At 41.9% G+C, this 24,042-nt stretch overlaps 1 protein-coding gene across 3 annotated transcripts in view; it reads left to right on the forward strand.

Annotated features, from left to right (window-relative positions):
• RBM39 (RNA binding motif protein 39) overlaps nucleotides 1-24,042 on the forward strand; it is a 48,300-nt gene that overhangs the window by 21,170 nt on the left and 3,088 nt on the right. For 2 of the 3 annotated variants that reach the window (XM_030533454.1, XM_030533453.1), the window contains 11 exons: nucleotides 232-297; nucleotides 403-456; nucleotides 2,127-2,244; nucleotides 2,956-3,108; nucleotides 3,897-4,034; nucleotides 6,972-7,037; nucleotides 8,269-8,473; nucleotides 8,632-8,709; nucleotides 11,977-12,009; nucleotides 13,921-13,996; nucleotides 14,134-14,239. In XM_030533454.1, coding sequence (XP_030389314.1) covers nucleotides 232-297; nucleotides 403-456; nucleotides 2,127-2,244; nucleotides 2,956-3,108; nucleotides 3,897-4,034; nucleotides 6,972-7,037; nucleotides 8,269-8,473; nucleotides 8,632-8,709; nucleotides 11,977-12,009; nucleotides 13,921-13,996; nucleotides 14,134-14,239 — 1,093 coding nt within the window. The remainder of the gene's footprint in view (nucleotides 1-231; nucleotides 298-402; nucleotides 457-2,126; nucleotides 2,245-2,955; nucleotides 3,109-3,896; nucleotides 4,035-6,971; nucleotides 7,038-8,268; nucleotides 8,474-8,631; nucleotides 8,710-11,976; nucleotides 12,010-13,920; nucleotides 13,997-14,133; nucleotides 14,240-24,042) is intronic. The other variant, XM_030533456.1, reaches the window with a different exon arrangement.

The following is a 24,042-nucleotide window of genomic DNA, read 5'->3' on the forward strand; positions in this document are numbered from 1 at the left end:
TTAAAATAAGTATAGGAAAATAGAGGATCCCTGGAATGAACAAATAACCTTTTCTTATAATTTGTGTCAAACTAATATTCTTCAGGTAGCACTACTTGTCTTTGACTGTATGTTTGCCCATATAACTGTTTAAAAACCAGGGACATCAGTAAGCATTAGGTTGGGAGGATACTATATTTTTCCTCATCATGTACTGTATTTATAACAAGGTCTTCTTTGCTTTTACCTTAGTTCTGGTCCAAAATTCAACAGTGCTATCAGAGGGAAGATTGGTCTGCCTCACAGCATCAAATTAAGGTTTCTGAGTTTTCTATTTTTGGTGGCTACTTAAGTGTCGGTACTAAAAATTAAGCTACTTTGTACTTTTTTTGATAATCTAGTAAATATTTTTAATGTTTACAGCAGACGGCGCTCCAGAAGCAAAAGTCCATTCAGAAAAGACAAGAGCCCTGTTAGGTAGCTATTTTCACATTACTATTTCTTAACTTGTAATTAGTCTTGTTATGCTGAATGTCATGTGAGATGCTGCTGCATCTTGAATTGCACAATTACTTTCTGTGCAAGCTTGTTTTAGGATTGCCAGTTTCCAAATCTGTCTGATCAAGATAGGTATCCATGCTGCTTAGGATGGAAGGAGGGGAATCTATTTTGTTTTTCTGGTGAAGGAATATCCATGACACTTAATGAATTCACAATTACCGTAAACACCTTGTTCACTGTTGCAAAATTGTTATGCATCAATCCTGCCTTGCTTTTCATTTTTAAGACTATTTGAATTAGGTTATAGTTTACTCAGTTGAAATCGGCTCATTTTTTCTCATGAGTCTCATTTATGGAATCATAAAAGCTGAGATGGAAAAATACTACTTTGGTCATCCAGTCCATCACTTGCGAGTGTGATTTTTCTCTACAGTATCTTACATTGCATGTAACACAATGAAACTGAGAGACTGTTTCCCAGTCTAACATCTCACTGTCAGGAAGGTTTTCCTCATACTTAGCCTAAATATTTCTTTTCTTACACCCTGTGGTGTCAAATCCTAAATTCCACACCCTTCGTTTCACTGGATGTGTTACTAATAATTCAGCTCCAGAGTGGAAAGTCAGATTAATACATGGGTGTCAGACACCCATGATCTGGGCTGGATCTGTCCCCAGATAATGTATATGAGGCCTATATGGCATATTCATATTCTTCAAAATCCAAGTTTTTATTTTTAAATAAAAAAACTGGTGCAGCCCTAATTCACACTACACTTCGACACATTCTCAGCTACTAAAACAGTCCTGCTAGGGCAAGAAATTACAGTAATTATTCAATTCTATAGTAATTATTCAGTTAGCAGTTTACTTGATTGTTTTGTTAGAACTTCTACTCTTTGTATCTTTTGGATTTTTTAAATTTTTGTTGGTAACAAATGCTGAAACTAAAATATCAAATGACCAAGTTTAAGCATTGGGGACTTTGTGCATATGGACGTGTTGGCATTACTGACTGATACAACAGTGATAGTCAGTGTACTTGTGTAAAATGGCCACTCAGCCAGCTGGGACTCTTATTCTCTGGAATCTTGGCTGTAGTCACTTGCGTGGCTTTAAAAATAATTGCCTAAAATTAGATCCCTATATGATGATGTGATTATTGCTTCTACTGTCTTAAGAATGAACAGTCTATGATAAAATATCCTATTTTGTTACCTGTTTTTTCATTCCCCACAGTTATCTTTTGTCTTCTGCATATTGTCTTTTATATAGTAAAATGACAGACCCTGCCCCAAAGAGTTTATAGTGTTTATGCAGTACCTATCACAATGGGGCCTTGATGTGGTTGAGTTTTCTAGGCAGTTCTGCAATATAAACTTAAACAAGTGGCTTTTTTTTTTTTTTAATTAACAAGGTGCTAAGCACCCCCCTTTAAAGTTAGCAGGGATATTTGTGTGCTGCTACCTGTGAATATCCATTTAAAGGACTACCTTTAGGTTCTCTTTTTTTTAAATTTTGCATATATCTTTTTTAAAAGTTATGTAGATGTTTTGACTTCTTGTCAGGCTTAAATGACAAAATTCTGCATTTGCTCAAACTGTCAGTTGCCTTAAATTAGAACCAAGTTTCTCCTTGTTTTGCAGAGAGCCAATTGATAATTTGACCCCTGAAGAGAGAGATGCTCGAACAGTGTTCTGTATGCAGTTGGCTGCAAGAATTCGGCCAAGAGACTTGGAAGAATTTTTCTCTACTGTAGGAAAGGTAATTGAGGGTGGGTTAAATGAACATATAAATATTGTTCATGTGCAGTATCAGTGGCTTTTCCAATATTGAAGCCCTCTGCAAAATTGTAAGTAGATAGCTCCTTGCAGGTCCCTATTGCAGGCCTTCTGCACATGGAATTCCTATTTAGTCAGGAGTTTTTGTGTCTGGACTGGTTTGCAAAATCAAAGCTTCAACTCATGGGACTTGCAGTTGTCATACATTTGTCCAGTGACCAATGCAATGGAAGTAATTCTGATTAGGTCCTCCGTGTATTGTTGCAATAAAAAGTAAGATGTTATCCTTGCATGTGGGTGTGCAGCATAAGATGGAATTCTAAGTTTAGGTCCCTTTTTAATATGGTAGCTGTTCTGGTGAGCTGTTAGAAAATTTGTAGCAATGCAACAATTTTGACAAACTGGAATCTACAACCCTTTTTCCTTACTACCTTCAGTTTGATGTCAAAATTGTCACAGTCAAAAAATGACTTTCATAAAGCTAACTTTTCGGGATGTGTTGGTTTAGAAGGTAGTGTGACTGTTTATCTAGTCTGTAGAGTTATTACACAGTTAAGAAATCATTAAACATCTTGTATTGAGTCAAACAATAGCTAACTTCCTGTACATATTCATGAAGTCTCTTAGTAACTATATAAAAGTTAATTGCACTAAATAGAGATTAATAATAAACCTGAGATTTTCATTCTTGTAGGTTCGTGATGTGCGGATGATCTCTGATAGAAATTCAAGACGTTCCAAGGGAATTGCTTATGTAGAATTTGTTGATGTTAGTTCAGTGCCTCTGGCAATAGGACTAACTGGACAGCGTGTTCTGGGAGTACCAATCATAGTACAAGCATCGCAAGTAAGTTGTGGTTGGTTGTATACTAGTACATAGAATTATGCAGCATTTATACTGCAGCATATGATGCTTGACCAGGGTAATATACAAATTCTGGAAGCACCATTGATTTCAGTGAGACTTATTTAATTTGCAGAGATACACATATTCCATTTCATAATTGATTTCTCCGTATTTGTGCAGATGTACTAATAATATTGTTTCCTTTAATTATGTTAAGGGATAGCACAAATCACGCAAAAGGCCAGAGAATTCAAAGGGATGGCTGAATACCATTCTTGTTTCACCTGTTTTATGATTGAGTAGCTGAAAATTGAGTTACAACTGAAACATTTCTGTAACCTTAACTGAAGTGGTTGCTTCAGTTTTAATAAATATTGCCAGGCACAGAAAACTGAGTCTAAATAAAACTAGACAAATCAATGCAGACTGAAATGTAGAGGGTAGATGAGGGAATTTAAGGCTAAGAAGGAGAATGTTAACTGATTTATACAGTAGTACATATCCTATATGTAGAAGTCATGCATATTTAATAAGCAAACTGCATTCTGTTCACTAGAGAAACCAGTAATCTGCATGAATTCATTCATTCCAGTTGAAGCATATTTCTAGTTGCATAATTCTAATCAAGAGCATGGACTTCTCATAGCATTTAAGTTATTAAATGCTGCATTCAAGCCATTTTGACTGAGAGTTATAGAGCTACTTTTTAGTGAGTTTACTCGGTTTAGTAGATTTATTTATTTATTTACGTAAGCTCTTACAGACAATGGAAATTTTGTTTTCCCTAGGCAGAGAAAAACAGAGCAGCAGCAATGGCCAATAACCTACAAAAAGGCAGTGCTGGGCCCATGAGACTGTATGTAGGATCATTACACTTCAACATAACTGAGGATATGCTTCGCGGAATCTTTGAACCATTTGGTCGGGTGAGTTCTTATTGATGGCAGAGGTGTTATGAAGGGCATGTTGCGATTACTCTTATTTTAGATCCTGTTTCCTATAATAAATGCAAAGGACTAAAATGGCATCCTGATTGAATATAAATTCCATATCTACAAAAATTGTTTTCTCTTCCTAGTCTCGTATGTATGTGCGTGTTTATGAATCCAGTTAGGGGTTAAATATTCTGATTACATCTGACAACAAATCAGGGACTTTGTATTAAAATTAAGATATTTTCAATAATACTCAACCATTTTTATTGAACAGGTAGGTGTGATGTGGAGAGCTGAGAATTCAGGGACTAACCTGTCAAGCTAAGATTAGGTGACACATTTTAATGTTTAAGGAATTCGGTGGACTTAAAAACTAGCTATGGTTTCTCAGATCTTATGATTGCCTCCCCTTTTGAGGTAAATGTTTCCCTTTGTGATCTTTTGGATCGTGAGGTTGAGGAGGTAGTTAGGAAGATCTTTTGAGCTGTGGAATCTCAAATTGTTGCAACAATTTGGTATGTACAATCCCTGTACATACCAAACAAGCCATTCAGTAGCTCACGAATATCCAGTCAGCCACCTACTCCAGAGTTTCTAAAAGCTGCAACAGCTTGAATGATGTAGTTTTGGTTTCCATTTGTATCCTTCATCCTGGCCCCAGGATTCTCCCCTAAAAGGAAAAGATACAACTTTTCACTATGTAAACCTCCAGTAAGATACATGTCCAACAAAATCAAATACCAGCAGAAGTCATACTAAGCCCAAGCTTTATCTCAACCAGAGAAGCTTATTTGTGACCTACAATCCATGACCCCCACATCCCGATCAGGCATCTGTCCGGGTAACCCTGGATGGCTTTTTGCCACTTTCCTGTCCCTCCTTAAACCCTCTTCTCCTCCACTTCCTGCTCCTTTCTACCTCTCTGCTCTGGATCTTGCTGACTTCTTCCAAAAGAAAATTTTAGAAATTTGATGGGACCTCCTCTCACTTCCATTTACTTCTCCTGCCTTTTCTGACATCTCCTCCCATTACCGCTTCCAGCTCTCATTCTGTCTCCTGATCTTCCTTGCCACCATTTTCATCCCTACTCTCACCTTTCTTCACTCATCCTTCCTCTTGTAGTACAAACATGCTTTAGTCTCTCCCACCATAAACTCACCTTGATCACATGTCTTGCCAGCATCAACCAATCTTCCTTTTATGTGATCCTAAAACAGACCATGGCAGAAGTTCCAAGGGAGGTGTAATAAATGAGATTTCACACTCTCTTAAATTAACTGTTTCAAATTGAACATCTCTTCAGAGTAGTTTTTGTAATAGCAACCCTTATAACAAAATAACCCTTTATGGGAAAGGTTCTTGCTAATGCTGAGTAAATGATATTTAAACAAATTATTGAAATTAACAAATAAAATATAGAATTTGAAATTATGGGTACTCTGGGCAAAAAGTCTTCATTGCATACGAGTTCATAACCATACCCTTATAGTTAAACTCCTTGTAATGTACACATATGGACTAAATCTTTGGATAACACTAAGCTAACTAGTGTATTTCATGGATTATATAATGAAACTGTTAAAATGTGTCCCTTTGCACACACAAATTAAAGTTACAGATGGGCATGTGTATAATGATTCTTAGAGAGGTCTGCAATAATGTAGTACAGTCTGAGTGCTATATTTAAAAAAAAAAAAAAAGACCAAATGAATGTAATTTGCAACCCACTTCCATCTCTGCTTATCTGGCTTCTCAAAATTTTTGTGTACTGCCTGTATTTACTACTTGGTGGAACACTTTCCCCTTAACTTCTGTCATAACTAGTCAAATGCCTGAGTACATATATTCCTTTAAGTTACAGCCATGCTAAAAGAATATCTTTCAGAGAACTACAGGAAATTGTTAATTGTGTTTGAAACCGTGCTGTTTTATCGCGATCAAGCTTTGGTAAGAGGAATAGTATAGGCCAGGAGGGGATAGGGATGAAGTCTTCAAGAAAGACTTAAGAAAATGGAATGTAGATTTAGATATGGTTTTTAAAGTCATCCTCCTTTATACTCTCCTCACCTCCCCCATCCCTTATGTATGCATAACTATCTAATACTTTATGGTTACAGATTTTTTTCCTAGAAATTCTGTTCACTCTCCAAAATAGCAGCAGGCAAAGATATAAGACTTCCAGTGTTTGTTTATACTTCTTTTTTTAGTTGACTTGGACTAGACTCTCACATGATTTTTATAATTTGATATATTATACAATATTGCAATTGCTGGTATCTGAGTTGATGTAACAATCAGCAACTGATTATGGCTGTGCTATCATAATATGTGCTAAGACAGTGGTTCTCAAACTTTTGTAGTGGTGATCCCTTTCACACAGCAAACCCCAGAGGGTGACCCCCCCCATATAAATTAATGACACTTTTAAAAAAATATTTAACACTGTTAAAAATGCTGGAAGTGAAGCAGGGTTTTCGATGGAGGCTGACAGGTTGCGACTCCCTAAGGGGTCATGACCCCCAGTTGGAGAATCCCTGTGCTTAAGAGATCATATTTGAGTGGAAGTCATTAGCTGACTGAAGAGTCTAAAATAATCCATAAAGAATAAATTGAATATACCTGAGGCTGTTTGGTGCACTCAACAGAGGACCCTGCATGTCTCACCTTTAGTAAATTGCAAGTTACCTTTATGCTAATGTAGACACTTTTTTTACTTAAACACAGAGCTGGTAAAACTTCCAGCAACAGTTTTTTAGGTCCCATTTTGGACCATGTGTTTATTCCAGCTGTTTTATGTTCTTGTATTGTTTGATATCTTGTGATGCATTCGAAAAACTTGTGTGGGAATAGGCTAATTTGAACTGCTCATTTGACTTTATGGGATGTAATGTGTGATAGTCTTTTTTTCTTTTCCCTTCCATTTTTTAGATTGAAAGCATTCAGCTGATGATGGATAGTGAAACTGGACGCTCCAAAGGATATGGATTTATTACGGTAAGATTTTAACTTGTAATAGTTAGCAGAGTTGTGGGTTAGGTCGATGACCCAAAATCCAACTAATTGAACATGAACATTTCAGAGCCCGGGCAGAAACAAACTGCTCAGAATCAGAGGTTTAAACTGAGATGAGATGACTTCTTCAGATGGCTTCTATGTGATTGGTTACACAAAGCTCTTTTTTGTTTGATTGCTTTTCTCCAAGGATGAGCTAGCTCTTTGTGTTGCAGCTCCTTAAAGCACTCTTACAGCAACACAAGTGACTGTTAGAAATACTTTATTCACTTTAGACAATCCCAACACATGGGGCATGCAGCTATGTCTCTTTAGTCTGCTTGTCAATCCTGGATTGGTGGTCTCTGTGGCAATCACAGATGGATAATTAACAAATTGGAGATTAAGTTCCCTATTTAAAAACAAAAAACCCTCACATATGACCAGTATTACCAAATACCCCAGTAAACTATATCACCACCCCTTCAAGGAAAAGCTTGAGTGGAAATAGGCCAGGCACAAAGTCCCGAAGGTCATCAGACTTGGATTTTGTCAAAAGAATCAATTGGCAGGGGTTAGGACTTTTTGAGGAGATCAGCTTCTAGCCAGGCCCAGATGTTCAAACCTGGAAACTAAGATCAGGCATTTAAAATGACACAGCAATATATGGTGGAAGGAAGAGCTTTCAGCTGTTGGTCAAGTTTTGTGGATTATTGTTCATGGAAACAAACGGGGGGGAATCGCCACAACTCTGTCACTGTTATATGTGCATGCTGTGGCTAACACCTGACTAAGTAGACATGTATGCTGCACTGCCTGAAGCTTCGTTTGGCCCATAACTACATGTAAAGCATGCTACAGTAATTGAGATCTCAAGACACGGGCAAGACACAAGAAAAATGACTTCATGGTAGTCTTGACAGCTCACTGGAGGAAAGCTGAAGCTATGGCCTTGATTTATGCTGGAATTTTTAATTTAAGGAATAGATGCCTAGAACACAAGATGAGCATTAAAACATTGAATAGATATGCAGAAGTAAATATCCAGAGCTGAATATTATACTGTTTAGTAATTAACAGGGTTTGCTGTGCTTTCTTACCTCTGTCCAACAAAAAACCCATAGGTTTCTTCTTTAAAGTTAAAGGCATCTCAGATATATATTCTTACAGATAACGCGTTTGATAGAAAGTACCTTGTGAACTTGCTAGACACTGACCATGTATAATTCTACAGTTCTCAGATTCAGAGTGTGCCAAAAAAGCATTGGAACAACTAAATGGATTTGAGCTAGCTGGCAGGCCAATGAAAGTAGGTCATGTAACAGAACGCACTGATGCTTCCAGTGCTAGTTCATTTTTGGATAGTGATGAACTGGAAAGGACTGGAATTGACTTGGGAACAACTGGTCGTCTACAGTTGATGGCAAGACTTGCAGAGGGTAAGTGTGGTAATATAGATTACATGTGAAAATATTGGCGTTAACTTAGTAGGAAGTATTTCACTTCCTTTAATGTTTGAGAACGCTAAGATTTCTTAAGATTCTATTCCTAGACCACTTGCCAAGTGAAGAACTCAGACTAGTACTTTTTGTCACAGGTACTGGTTTGCAGATTCCCCCAGCTGCACAACAGGCTTTGCAGATGAGTGGATCTTTAGCATTTGGTGCTGTGGCAGGTAAGAATTTGATAATCCATTTATTTTGGCATGTTATTTTTAACATGTTTATAGCTTCAGGGAGGTGAAAATATTTTATATCTTGTGACTTAACATGAAAACTGTAGTAGTTCACAGCAAGGCTCCCAGTCATGGTGAATGACTGAACTCTGCGAATCTACAAGCAAACAGACGTATCACAAAATATTCTTAATTTATTTTGACATGTGGTTCAATTTGTGCTGTGTTTTGCAAATACACTGTAGCACGTTTACTAGTGCATTGTACAGATTAGATCAGTGGTTCTCAAAGCCGGTCCGCCGCTTGTTCAGGGAAAGCCCCTGGCAGGCCAGGCAGGTTAGTTTACCTGCCGCGTTCACAGGTTGGGCCAATTGCAGCTCCCACTGGCCACGGTTCGCCGCTCCAGGCCAATGGGGGCTGCAGGAAGGGTGGGCAGCACATCCCTCGGCCTGCGCCGCTTCCTGCAGTCCTCATTGGCCTGGAGTGGCGAACTGCGGCCAGTTGGAGCCGCGATCGGCCGAACCTGCGCACGCGGCAGGTAAGCAAACCGGCCCGGCCCGCCAGGGGCTTTCCCTGAAAAAGCGGCGGCCCTATCTTGAGAACCACTGGATTAGATAATTCTTAGCAATCACTGCTTCTCTCCGATACAAAATTCCTGAGTGGAGTGGAGAAACAACTTTTTTTGTGCTGTTAGGCACTGATCAGTAGTATCTTGTTAATGTGGAATTACCATAGTCATGCTTTGACATTTCCTGTTCATGGATGTCAGTTGCAGGGTTTAAAGTCAACAAGTCCCAAACTGAACTATTGATCTCTCTCATGGTGTACAATCATACCATCGTGCCACCTTCTCAAGTCTGTAACCTTGGATGTCTTCGACTGACCTCTAGGTTTGCACATGCAAGTCGTGACTAAACCGAGTTTCTTGTGTGTTATGCTTTAAAGATCCAACCTTTCCTCTCCATTTGTGCATGTAAATCTCTCAACCACATGCTTCTTTCTTATGTCTTGACATTTGCAACCTCCTCTTATCTGGCATTGACTGCTGCAACCTTACCCTTGAAAAATCCATGCAAAACATTGCCAAAGTCATCTTGCTGACTCATTGCTCTGGCCACATCAGCCCTCTTCAGGGCCTTCCACTATCTTCCCCTTTCAACTCCACATTATACACACACTTTTCTTTATCTTTGATTCTTCACAACTTAATTTTGCCCTGCCTAACTGATCTAGCAACTTACTGCAGTGGTGACATCTGCCTTTATTTCATCTGCATTCCTGCCTTTTACCATCCAGTGAGTTTCTCTGTCAAACATCTCAGTGCTTTTTACCAAGTAGCTCCTTGTTCATGGGGAAGACTCCCAGATAAGAGCCACTACTATATCACCCTTCAGCTCTCTCCTCCTCAAGATACACTTTGGCTGTGATACCAAGAAAACCCTGGCTGCTGATCGTGGCTAAGCAGATGAGGAACTGTGACTGTCTATTTCCCCCTTTACTTTTTTCTATTCCCCTACTCTTATCTCTATTCTAGTTTTCCCTCCACCCAATCTGTCACCATTAAAATAGTTAGTTATATTAAAAAAGCAAAAAAATAACAAAACTGCCAATTGCCATGTTCACTTACTTGCATAATACTCTATCCCTCAATCCTTTGTCTGTTTGTGTCCTTTGGATGGTCTCCTAAGTGGGGTGTGTACAGCTTCCAGCACCAATGAGGACTTAATCTTCTTTGGGCAATTAACTGGTTTGTGAATCAGGGGACGTTGTGAAGGGATGCCAGTGCAGTGAGAAGCTGTGCGAGGGATCACAAAGGGATTGGGACTTTGCAGTGAACACTACGTCATGGGAAGGAATAGTACAGATCAGTCCTGATAGTTGTCATGTGAGTATCTTCGCTGATCTGTATTTATTTAGAAACCTGGCAATTTCTTGGTTTCTTTTCTTACTTAAAAAAAAAAAAAAAAAGTGGTTCCCTTGCGTTTACAATGAATGAAATCGCTAAAACTCAGGTAAAGCAGCCTTCGTTCACACAAGTGTCAAAACAAAACTGGCTACAATACACATGCATCCTCAAATCTACTTACAGTCTAACTCTAATACATTTTTGTACATAAAAATGAGACTAATCGGTACATGGGCCTATAGTGAATATCTGTATCGATGAGGGCAGACTATAGAGGAAATGAGTGCACTGTCTGGTTATAGGTTGAAAGAGCAAATTAATCCAGAAAATGCTAGTCATATAAATCCCTCTCCTAGACCACTGAGAGTTCTGGTCACCTATTCCCAGACACCTATCACCATTGACCAGTTTCAGATACTGGACAAAAATAATTAGAGGTGTACAAAAACTGTCCCATGAGGAGATAATGAAGTGTCTGACTAGTCAACAAAATAAAACAAAATCTGAGATTTCATGCACCCTTCTCTGAAATGTTCATTCTCACACATTTAAAGTATGACAATTCCCTGTGTGTGTGTTGTGTGAATTAATGGAAGATCTGGGCACGAGGGAAAGCTGGAAGTTATATTTACATCACTTGCAGCCCACAGTTTACCATTCCTGCTGATTTGAAGAGGTGTACTTTGAACATCAAATTTAATCCTGGCAATGGCATTGTGCTCCTTAGTGATGCTTAAAGTAATGTTATTTCCCCCATTTGTAAAATGCCTTGACGCTTACTTAGATATTTGCAAACTATTTTGAACTTGGAAAGCACTAAAGTAATATTTCAGCATTGACGTCTGTTACAGGAAAAGGTTGCTAGCTGAAACTTCTGTGTGTATTTTTTTAAATGAAAATTGATAACCTCTATTGTTAAATTACATTAAGATTTCAGCTAATGAAGATAAAACTATTAGTACAGAAATAGTTTGTATAAAATGCTTGTTAAAACTGCTCTCTCTACTATTTTGGTGTCTAAATTGTACTTTATCAAGAACAGATTATGGTAAAGCAAGAGTGTGGACCAAAGAGAAGTTTCATGTTCGTCTTCCTCTCCATTAATTGAATATTACTTCTTTGGAAAATATTTATCTAGGTAGTTATAAACCCTCCCAGTTATTAGTATCTGAGCACCTCCCATATGATAAATTAGAAGGAACAAAGCTATCTTTATTCTCCTATCTGAAGAAGTGTAAAGAAGTAGAGTGGGTGTGTTGTATATCTGCATGAAGATCTTACCCAACCTAGATTTAGGTGGGCAGTTAAGATCTAGTGTTTAGTGTTCTTTTATTTAATTTTCTGTACATTCTTTTCTTTAGATTTGCAGACCAGACTTACCCAGCAGAATGAAGGTACGGTTGGATTTAACATGAACTGTTGGCAAATGGGTTTGAAAGTGTGGGTTCTTTGCACCAGAAGCACTTTACATCTGTGTATAAAGTTCTTCCAGCACCCCAGAAATGCTGTTTTATTGGTATCTATAGGGCCTTTAGAAAGCTAAGACTTAACCCTAGTATTCCTGACACTCCCTAAATCTTGCACTATTAAGAAAGACAACTCTTGTTAAACTGTATTTAATTACTAATTTTTTTTCTAGCTATATATCTTATAGGGAGTGGTTAAAAAAGGGAACTGGGAGTTAGGATTCCTGGGTTCTATTCCCAGATTAGTCATGAATATATTATGATTTTGGGCAAGTCACAAAACCTCACTATTCATCTGAAAACTTCCACAGACCTAGAAAGGGAGTTGTACCTCAGAATGATAACCTGAACTTCTTTATTCTTTTTTATGTTGAATAAAATGTAAATTTTCAATTGTAATGGGGCAATTATTTAATTGACTGTTATAAGTCAGCCACACTAAAAGTCTACTGATCGCTGGGTTTTATTCAAGATGTGACGTAACCATTCCTAGCGCAGTACTGTAACATTCAGTAACTTACAGGTTAAATGTTAATATCATCCCTTTTCGCTATTCAGATAAGCTTTCTAAACTGCTATTTAACCCTGTCTATCATACTGCAAATTTTGTATTTTTGCTACAGTATAACTAGTTAAATATATTAATGAATTTTCAGAGTGTTTTATTGCCTGTCCATGGTTTCATTATCACCATAAATGTGAATGGTGCTGTTGTCTCTATATGGAGCTGCCTTTTGGTTTAGACATTAGACTGTCTCTTCTACTTAAAATTGAGCTGCAGGATGTGCAGTTCCCTGTTGGAATGCTTGGGACAGGCAAAGCTTTTTCAGAGATATAAGGTTACTTGTGCTTTTTGTTTAAATTGATTAATATAATCATGAATAACTGAATTTAGGCACAGATTTAATAGTTCTAAACTGCACTGGTTTTTAAATGGGACATTTCTGAGATTCTGTCTTCTGCATGCATTTCAGTGGCATGCTGCATTTTCTATGTTCTAACGTACATCAAATGTCAGCGAATTCCAGTTTGTTGTTAGAGAGAGATAATCAGTTTTAAAAAAAAAAATCTTATTGCTGTCTAAGCTTTTACTTGCTGTTTCCTATAATACCTCAGAGGAGCAGATTCATTAAATACAGGAAAATGCTTGATTGTGAAACAAGAAATTATCTGGGAAGGCTTGAAAGTATAGTGCAAGAATCTACTTTTAACTCAGGTTTTGAAATTGATTGGTTTCAAGTTAACTGCATCTCCTTCAGATGCTTTGTTTTAATTTTTTGTGAGTTGGTGTAGTAATTACAATTATATTCAGGAGTGTTGGTTTTTTAGTTAGAGCATAAGGCTAGGAGTAGATGTCTGGGTTCTACGTTTGTCTGGGTACGTTAATCAGAGTGGCTCCCAAGAATTATTTTAACAAATCTCTTACCATCAGGTAAGAGTAAGTTGGTTTTGATTTTGTGAGGGGAGTTTATCAAGAACTGTGGTTCTGAACACAGTGAATTCTATTTCCAGTTCTGCTGTAGATATCTTGTCTAATCTTAGGCATGTAACTTCACTTCCCTATGCCTTTGGTTTCTGCACCTGATTAAAAATATTAATGTTGTAACTGAATATGATAACAGGTTGGACAAACATCTGTCAGGGACGTTCTATGTTTAGTTGGTCCTTCCAAAGCGCAGGGGACTGGACTGGACTTAAGGACTTTTGGAGGTTGCTTCCAGTCCTGTAGTTCTATAATTTTGAAGTACAGAGAGAAAAAGCCTTACTTATAAATTTAATTTCATGTAAAAGACTTTTTGCTTCCGTGACAGAAAAACTTGTCGCTTTCTCTTTAAATAGTTCTGGCTGCAGCTGCTTCTGTACAACCACTTGCAACACAATGCTTCCAGCTTTCCAATATGTTTAACCCTCAAACGTAAGTTACCTGCTGTCTATTTCCATTTATTACACATTTGTTTCTGACTTTAGTGGGATTAGTGTGAAAATTAGTTTTTTATAGGTCTGGTCTTGTTTTTGTTCCAATTTCTCACTTTTGAATTTTTCCTTTTGCAGTGAAGAAGAAGCTGGCTGGGATACAGAAATTAAGGATGATGTTATTGAGGAATGTAACAAACATGGAGGAGTTATCCACATTTATGTAGACAAAAATTCAGCTCAGGTACGTCTTGTGGGAGGTATTAAATTTTACAACCTCTTTTCAAGTTGTCACTGTCAGAGCTGTTTTGCAAGTGTTAGAATTGTGTTGACATGAATAGAAATATCTTAATTTAAAAAAATCTTCTGAGTTGCTGAATGCAGCTGAGCAAGAGTCACTCCAGCAATTATTTTAATTATCTACTTTTGTAAGTTGATGGGCAATTTTCTGTAGCTTCAAGACTTCTCACTCAGAGTTTACCATGTTCTTGTGGATCTACAAAACAGTCAAAATATTGCAGAAATGCATATTTGGGCTGTAATGAGAACCCCTCTACCACGTAGCTTTAGTTTGTTTCAGACTGGTGATATTTATTGTGGTTCATTGAATAGCATACTCCAGTCTGTAATCTACCTGAAAAATACACTAACACCACGGGGTAAAATTCTTTAGTAATACAGAAACTGTTGTCTCCTTTGTGGACTGTGGGGTGTCCCTGGCTGGTGAAGATCAGTGGGGATGATGTGCCTTCTGTATGGAAACAGTGGGCTAATGCCTTCTCCTTGAGGAAGGATGTTCTCTCTACATAAGTGCTCAGGGGTTCATTTGTTGCTCGAAAACCCCTTCCTTTGATATGGGGATGTTGGCTGACTATTCAGCCAATCTCTGCTCCTTTTAGGAGGAGAAGGAACATTATTGAAAATAGTGACTGGACAGCTCCAAGCATAACTTAATCTAGTTGGATTCTAACAATGTAATTTAAAGATGAACTGAATTATGTCAGTGAAACAGCCTGGGTTAATGTAGCTGATATTCGTGCAGGACACTCTACAGTTTTTGTACCCTTATACCAGTGAAGCTGCTGTCCGGTAGGGTGAGGGGAAGTCTACTCAGATGTTACTGAATAACTTTGGAGGAGGGGGGTTTAAAAGGCAGTAGTGTGCACTTTATCCTCAAACACAACAACTTTGTCATCGATTTATAGTTTCAGTAGAGTTGAGGAAAAGCTCTTGGGAGGTACGAGGAAACAAAATTCTGCAGCCTCACCAAAAAAAAAAAAAGAAGATAAGACAGAGGGTTGGATCCTTTAACGAATTTGTCGTTAATTACTGTCACCTCACCAGATTTATACTTCCTACCAAATCTTACTTTTTCCTGTTCATGGGATCTATTTCATGTTTGTGTTGCTGCCATGAACTCCAGAATGCCTTGGAATTGAACCTCATTCTTATCATGGAATTACATTCCAGAATTCAAACTATCACCTTCAAAAAAACTTGCCTGTACCATTGTGAAGAGACTATTCCAAAGTGAACAGAACGTGAACTGATGCAGTGGGGTCTGCCTGGCTTTGCAAACAGCTTAAACAAAGACTTTTAGGGAAATATGAACTGAGCATTCATCACAGGTTCCTGTTCTTGCAGATATTACTGCACAGATCACAAGCTAGAACCCTCTGAGGAAGGCCAACCTTAGGAGGACCTCCGTCCCCCATTGCCTCAAGCTACTCAGCATGCTATGTGATACTATGTAAAATGATGTGGACACCTGCCTCTTACTTCCAGTTGCAGAAACAGGAAGGCGTTTACCATTTAGTTTAGTCACTAATTTAGCTTACTTAATGGTGTGGGATTCAAAGATTGTCCTGTTTCAGATCCTCCATGGCCCATGCTTGAATTGTCTGGGTGAAGGTTGTCACCTGGGCTTCTTTTCTCTCCCCATTTGGGATTCAGGCTCTGAGAAAAAAGCATTAGTTTAGATTCCATTCCGTCCTGATGGCGGAAGCCCTGAAATCTTCCAGAATGGGTCTGGTCTGGCCCAATTCCATAGCCTCACTTTCAGATGCAAGGAAGATGGACTACAGTGTTGAGAAGGCCTTGATAGCTTGGGCCAAATACAGTCTCGGATTTGATTCTGAGGCACTCTTTCCCCCTCTCAGTATAGAGGAAAAGAAAATAGCACCATTGTTCCCCAGGACCTCTGCCTCTCAGACCAGGGATAGCAACATTACAGCCTCAGGTTTCAAGATCGCAAACTCTATGATGCCAAGAAGAAAGCATTGTGGCCAGCACTGAGGGAAATCCCACATGCTGAAGCCCAAGTTGATATGTAGCTCACACTCCCCAGCACACAGGGTAACCACCTATGTGCTTATTTGTCTTGGTTCTGGCACGTGAGGGTATTGAATTGAGGCTGTTCTGTCTTTGTGCCAGCCTATGTGCAATGCCCCAGGGTCAAGACTCAATCCAATCCCCTCGTGCTCCACAGCAGGCACTGTCTAGTCCCATTCCCAAACTACTGGTCTTTGGTGGCAGTGTTGCAAATGAGTCCTGTGTCTTGCTATGGGTAATCTGCGTATGCCCAAAGTCATAGCCCTTCCTGTCTCTCAGTAACAGAACTGAAGCATGTGGTTCCACTGGTACCACAGGTTAACATTTGGCATTCTTTGTGCTGACTTTCCGCGTAGTTGGAGTGAGTCATTCTGAAGTGCTTGGGACCCCATCTGCTATAATTAAGGCTGCGAGTCTGTCACAGAAGTCATGGATTTCGTGATTTTCTGGGACCTCCGTGACTTCTGCGGTGGCTGTTGCGGCTGGCCTGGGGGCTGCCAGAGCAGCTTGGGCAGCCCTCATGCCAGCCATGCCGACGGCTGCTGGGGCAATCTTGGACTACCATGCCCCTCCCCCACAACCAGCAGCAGGAGTTTGGGTAGGGGAAGGGGCTCAGTGCTGAGGCAGCGGGTTGTTGTGTGGGAGGGGTGAGGACTCCGGGCAGAGCTTACCTAGGTGGAGGCCTGGTCAGGTGGCTCTGCATGTTCCTTTTGCATGCAGGCACCCCCCCCACAATTCTCATAGACTGTTGTTCCCGGCCAGTGGGAGCTGCGGAGCAGGCGCGTGGGGCAGGGGCAATGCGCAGAGCTCCTCTACCTGCGCCTCCACCTAGGGCCCGCAGGGACATACTGGCTGCTTCCAAGAGCAGGTAGGGAGCCTGCAAGCCCTGCCTGCCCCCCAGAAGCAGCGGGGGTCACACACTATTCTCACCCTCTCCCCTCTTTCCCCCCCCACAAGTTTTAGTAAGGGGTATATAGTACAAGTCATGGACAGGTCAAGGACTATGAATTTTTGTTTATGGCCCGTGACCTATCCATGTCTTTCACTAAAAATACCTGGGACTAAACTGTAGACTTAGTTACAATCCAAACATGACAATCAAGTCAGAATCTCTGAAGTTTCACATGGCCTGGCAACTTCCTTGACAAGACTAAAATGCCTTCCTACGTGTGCAAGGAAAGGTACTGAAAATACAGACAGGCTACACTACAGCAATGCAGTAACTTCACCTCACTGACCAGGTCTAACAGTGTTCATGAAATTATTATATCTCTCTATTCTCGGATTATTACATGGTATTTCTGTGTCCATCACATTGCTTTTCTTGTGCTCTGCAGCAGAACAGGACCAAATTCCATTACAGTGCTAACTTATTCTGTCACTGTGAAATACCCTTCATAACCATCCTTGCTCAGCTATGGCACATATATGAAAATACTCCAATATAAAATCCATTGCTTATTTTTGAGGATGAGTTTTCCCTAGGTTCTCAAGATGGCCCAGCTCTTCTTCCTAGGTTTTGGCTCCTGTCATTGTTTAGCCCCACTCAGAATATTCTTTCCTGGCTTCTGGCCTTGGATGGCTGCATTGTTCTCCAGGCAGCCTAGTTTACCAGACTCTGTCTCTGATTCCTATGGCTTGGCTCCAGTGCATCCCTCTTGTGGGGAAAACTTGAAAGCAAGAAGCAGCTATAGGCAAATCATTAACCATTGAAACAAACTGCCCAGGAAGATGGTGGATTCTCTGTCCTTTGAAATTTCCCTATGGAATATGCTGTAGTTCCACATGTGGTGGTTAGACTTGAATTACTAGATGAGATTCTCTGACTTGTGTTATGCAGGTGATCAGATTATCATAATAATCTCTTCTGGTGTTTAATATATGCATTATGCAGTCAAGGAATAAACACGGCCTTGATTCCTCACTCAGATACTATGGTGAGGAGCATGGTATAAACATATGTAGCAGGAATGAGCAGTTTTAAATCCACTAAAACTCTTTGGCAGGCCATACGTCATTTTAAGAGGCTAATATTGCATAACAAATACTGCATTTGGTACAATACAGCATGTTAACCTACAATAAACCATATATTAAGAGTGTAAAACTGAAGTGTTCTTAAATATAACAGCCCCTTACAGCACTCTTAAATCCAAACAGTTTAAACATAAATATTTCACTAACATTTCTTCCAATGTGCAGAGAAGTTGGGGTTTAATAAATGAAAATAATGGGAAATAAACTCTTAATATTATTTTTTCTCTGCTGCTCCCAGACTTTGCCGCCACTCTGAAGTAGTCATGGGCTCCGCTATGTGAGGCAGAGCCCACATGCTGTGTCTCATGTGGGAAGGGATAGCTCAGTGGTTTGAGCATTGGCCTGCTAAACCCAGGGTTGTGAGTTCAATCCTTGAGGGGGCCATTTAGGGATCTGGGGCAAAAATCTGTCTGGGGATTTGTCTTGCTTTGAGCAGAGGGTTGGACTAGATGACTTCTTGAGGTCACTTTCAACCCTGATATTCTGTGATTCTATGCTGCTCAAATTTGGCCCGTCTATCATGCCAGCAGTGAAGGAACTCTGCCATCAAGCCACCCAGCTCTGGTTATTAACTCTCTACTGGCAGAGCTGTGCCTGCCCGAGGCTGGGGTGGAGGGGGATTGTTCACAATTTGGCTGTGGGAGCTGGGAGCCAATGGCAAGGCAGTAACCAGAGCTGGGTGAGGTAGGGTGGTGCCCTTCCCCTATGTGAATGGCAGAGGTGGTTAGGCCAATGAGTGTCATTGCGACTGAGCTAATGAGCTCCTGGTCTGTTCCCCATTGACGTAGGCTCTGCTTTTGTGCCATGCAACCAAGCTCTGGTTTCTTCCTCCCATTGGTGGAGGTGTGCCCTGCCACTGCTGGGGTGGAGGTTTGGCCAGAAGCCGATTATTTGGGAGCTGACAGCCAATCAGCTGATGGGAATGCAGTAACTGGAGCTAGGTGGGCTGGGGTGGAGTTGGAGTCTGTGTTAGGAAAGTGGAGCCAAGTAGAACAGTCTGAGGCATTAGCAGCTTCACTAAAACTGTGACCTCAGTAACCAGCTCTTAAAACAAAATAATAATTCTGGGACTGTGACCCTGCCTACGGACAGGCCAAATAAAATATTCTGGCAAGCTGGCTGTGGCCCATAGGCCACATTGATGATCTCAGCTATGTAGAATAGATTATATGGCAGCAGAGAACTGACTGGGATTGCTTATCTGTTTCCAGACTTTCCAGCACTGGGTTTTTTGAAGTTGTATTTTTTTTTTAAAGTATTGTACTTTTTTGATATTAGCTGGACTAGTGTGTAATTTTATAAGTAGAAAACTTCACCCATGGTTAATGCAAATAAGACTCTAGTCTACCCTATTCACCCCACCTCCAAAGCCTTCCTGAGACTCTTGCACATCTCCCTAGTCTCTTTCATCCCCATTTTTTGCCAGTCTAAAATTAGGCACCTACATCTGTGAAGAAGTGCTTATATTAGCAGCCTCACTTTTCGAAGCACTGAGCTCTGATGTGATTAGGAGCTGTGGGTGAAAATCCAACCATGTACTTATATAAGAACACAGTGGCCATACTGGGTCAGACTAATAGTCCATCTAGCCCAGTATCCTGTCTTCTGACAGCAGCTGGTGCCAGATTTTTCAGAGGGAATGAATAGAACAGGGCAATTGAATGATCTATCCCCTTTTGTCCATGCCCAGCTTCAGAGGTTTAGGGACACCCAGAGCGTAAGATTGTGTCCCTGACAACTTTAGGTCCATCAGTGGCTGTTAGCCAATCCTCCATGAACTTACTATTTTTTTTTAAACCAACAGAACATCCTCACAGGTTATCTTAAAGCATTATCCTTGAAATGTTGGCAGTAATTTGTAGAACGTAGTGATTATCCTGAAGCAGGGGTTGTCTGGCTCTTAAACTGTGTACTCTGAGAAGTAACTGAAAAGGGGTTAGGCAACTTCTTAAAAATTTGAAGTAAAAAGCTTTGTGCAAAGGCCACAGCTAGTGTATTGTTATATGCTGCTACTTGTTGCTTTGAGTACTGCCTGGTCTCAATCCTTCTTTGGGAGTTACTGTATCTTCATGCTAAAGAGGTGTTATAATCTGGTAGTGCATGTCTACAATGAACTGTATCAATTATTTTAGCTTTCATTTTGTGCTAGTTCTGAATTAGCAGTTAACATTCTTCAAGTGCTTACTCATGTCAGTTCCATTTTAGGTGTATGCGCGCCCACGTGCACAGTTGTCGGAGACTTTTGCCTTAGCGGTATCCATAGGGTCGGCTGTCGTACCCTCTGGAGTGCCACGCTCATGCATTGGTATATCGGGCACCGCTGGCCCTTTGCCCTCTCCGTTCCTTCTTACCGCCCAAGGAGTTCCTCTTTCCCTTGCTTTGCAAGAGGTTTCTTCTACTTGATCTCTGCACTATAGCTGTAAATAGTTTAGTTTAGTAAGTAGTTAAGTGTTTTTAGTTAGTTAGGAGCTCGGCAGGGACTTTGACCCAGGCGAGCCATGCCCAGGTGTCTGGGTTTTAAGCCCTGCTCTGACCTGCATGGCAGCTGTTTGAAGTGCCATGGGGAATCTCACTTAAAAGAGAAGTGTCGCATCTGTAAGAACTTTTGTCCCAAGACACAGAGAGAACGCAACATTCACTTGAGGGTCCTCTTCATGGAGGCTGATCTTTGCACAGCCTTGAAGCTGGCACGGCCGGACGCAGCACCCATTATTTTGGCTATGGCATGTAGCGCACCTGCGTCACCGGGCTCTTCCCGGCACACTTCCCCATTGCCAGTGCTCAAGAAGAAGGCAAAGAAGAGGGACTTGACACTGAACAAGCCGGATTAAGGGGCACTGGGCAAAGAACCCTGCTTGAGCCGTCTGCCCACCCACACTGGAGCCACAAGGGGGCTTTGCCTTGTTGAGTACTACCCTCGTAAGGGACCTGCCACCAACTCCAGGGAGTGGTAGGGGACCCAGGCTGATGGCACAGTCAGTGCCTGCTCAGCTCCTGGTGCTTGGAGAGCAACAGGCACTCTCGCTGTTGCCATGCGCGACGATGGACCTGGCTAAGGCTCCCCACAAAGGCAGGCTTATTGTGAGGGCCTCCCAGAAGGCAAGTGAGTGCTGCAGAGCCCTGTGTCTCAATACCATTGGTCTCCACATTGGCCCAAGTCATCAGTTCGCTTCTACAGGTCTCTGGCACCATGTTCTTGGTCTCTGCCCTCACACTGGGACTCACCTAGAAAGAGACGCTGGTTGTCTTAGCGTCGACCCTCACCAAGACCTCGGGGATGCTCCCCAACTCGGCGCTGCTCCCCTTACTCCTAACACTGGTCGGACCATTCCAGGCACTGGTCACCCGTGGTGGTAGTTAGCCGCCAGACCCCAGCCTTGACAGCCCCACCCTGGTCTCTGGAGGAAGAGGACTTCTCTGGCACAGAGAGGGAGTTCAGCCCGTCACCTACACAGCATTGTAACTGGGCTCTGGAATGTGCGTCTGCTGTAGTGATGCAGACCTGGCAGCAGGGCCAGTGGCCAACACAATAGCCCTATTGGAACCCCTTGGGCATATCCATTATACCGATGTCCCAGTCCCACCAGTCCTCAGTCGCTGCATCTGACAAACCACAGTCAGCACCAGGCTTGGTGCAGGATGCACCAGTGGGCACTGCGGTGGAGGAACGGATGCCCACCCATCCTTTTTCCAGTGGATAAAAACTCCTCGGGTCCTCCCCCGGTAGTCCAGTCATTCTCCTCTCCAGACATGGTCGGGCCTTCCTGGGCTAGCCCTCTGGATGACTTCAGAGAGCATCAAGCGCTGCTCTGCCAACTTGGGCCTTAAGGGGGAGGAAATGGTGGAGCAATTGTACGCGTTATTCAGTGTGCTCTTTGCGTCCACCCCTGGTGCACTAAGGGGTCCTGAATATTGCCAAGACCATCTGGCAAACCCTGTCCTCCAACTCGCCCACTTCCAAGAGGGCAGAAAAGAAGTATTTTGCTCCACAAAAGGATTTTGAATACTTAAACACCCACCCGTGGTTATGTCACCAGCCAACAAAAAGGACAACCAAGGACTGGCCAGTTCCACCCCCAAAAATAAGGAGGCCAAGAAACTGGACCTTTTTGGATGCAAAATTTATTCCACGGCCAGTCTCCAGTTCTGGGTGGAAAACTACCAGGCCCTTTTGAGGCATTATAATTTTAACTTGTGGAACTCCCTTTTCAAGTTTAAGGACTTCATGTCCCAGGAGGCAGCCCAAGAGTTAGAGGCTCTGGTGGACTGTCCCAGGAGATGCAAGCCTCTATTCAGGATCTCCCGTTTCATGGACTTGGGCTGTTCTCTGACCAAACAGACACAAGGCTGCACAGTCTAAAGGACATTTGGGCCACTCCCGTTGCCAGGGCAGTGGTAGCCTCAGCAGGGACCTGCAAGGAGAAGGAACGCTGGCTTTAGCTGCTGCCACCCTTCATCCTCCCACTCACCAGCGCAGCCTGGCCCAGCAAGACACCACAGGGGCCAGAAGCGGTTGTTTTGAGGGAGTGCTCAAGAGTGACATCCCAGTCAGCTCCCCAGATCTCTCGCCTTTATCTCAACTATCTCCAGCCCTTCCGTTCAGCCTAGTCAAGGGTCACCTTGGACTGTTGGGTGTTAGACTTCATGTCATCAGTCTACACCCTCCAATTTTTGGCCACCCTTCCCTTCCCTGTCTCTCTTCAGCAACACTTCTCATGAGCAACTCCTCATTCAAGAGGTAAACAACCTACTGCAATTGGGGGTGGCATAGGAGGTCCCTCAGGAACTGAGGGGGAAGGGGTTCTACTCCTACTATTTCCTGATCCAGAAGGCAAAAGGGAGTGGGGGTCTCATTCTGGATCTGCGATAGCTTAATACCTCAAGAAGTTGAAATTTCACATGGTATCCCTGGCCTCCATCATTCCTTCCCTAGATTTGGGAGACAGGGACGCTTATTTCCATCTCTTATCTTCCTAGAACGCAGGCAGTTCCTTCGCTTCGTGGCTAGCACCATTTCAATTGCGGTGCTTCCTTTGGCCTATCCTTGGCCCCGCGGGTCTTTACAAAATGCATGGTCCCAGTAGCCACTTAACTGAGGTGCCAGGAGGTCCAAGTCTACCCTTACCTTCATGATTGGCTCGTTAGGGGCAGATCACAGGATCACATGCAGAGCAGCCTCGGTCTGGTGCGAGCCACATGCCGCAATTTGGGCCTGTTCGTGAATTAAAGAAGTCAACCCTTGTACCAGTGCAACAGAGAGAGTTCATCGGGGTGGTTCTTGACTCCAGGTGGGCAAGGGCATTTCTTCTAGAGTCCCACTTCTGAGCCATGTCAGATGTAATCTCCCATGTGAGGGGATATGTTCACCACTGTCCGCACCTGCCTGTAGTTGTTAGGTCATATGGCAGCCTGTACTTATGTGGTGCCCTGCCTGGCTCTATCTGTGCCTGCAGCAGGCGTGGTCGGCATCGGTCTACATCCCCAACAGGCACAACCTGGACCTGGTAATCAAGGTGCAGGACCACATTAAGGCATCTCTGGCGTGGAAGCTGAACCTTGCATCAGTCTTTGTAGGGAGTTCCCTTTGTGGTCCCATCCCCATCATTGACTCTGGTGTCCGATGCCTCGGGCCTAGGATGGGGAGCCCACCTGGGAGGGCTCAGTACACAAGGCTACTGG

The sequence above is a fragment of the Gopherus evgoodei genome, chromosome 14 (genome assembly GCF_007399415.2).
Source record: "Gopherus evgoodei ecotype Sinaloan lineage chromosome 14, rGopEvg1_v1.p, whole genome shotgun sequence".
NCBI classification, from domain to species: Eukaryota; Metazoa; Chordata; order Testudines; family Testudinidae; genus Gopherus; species Gopherus evgoodei.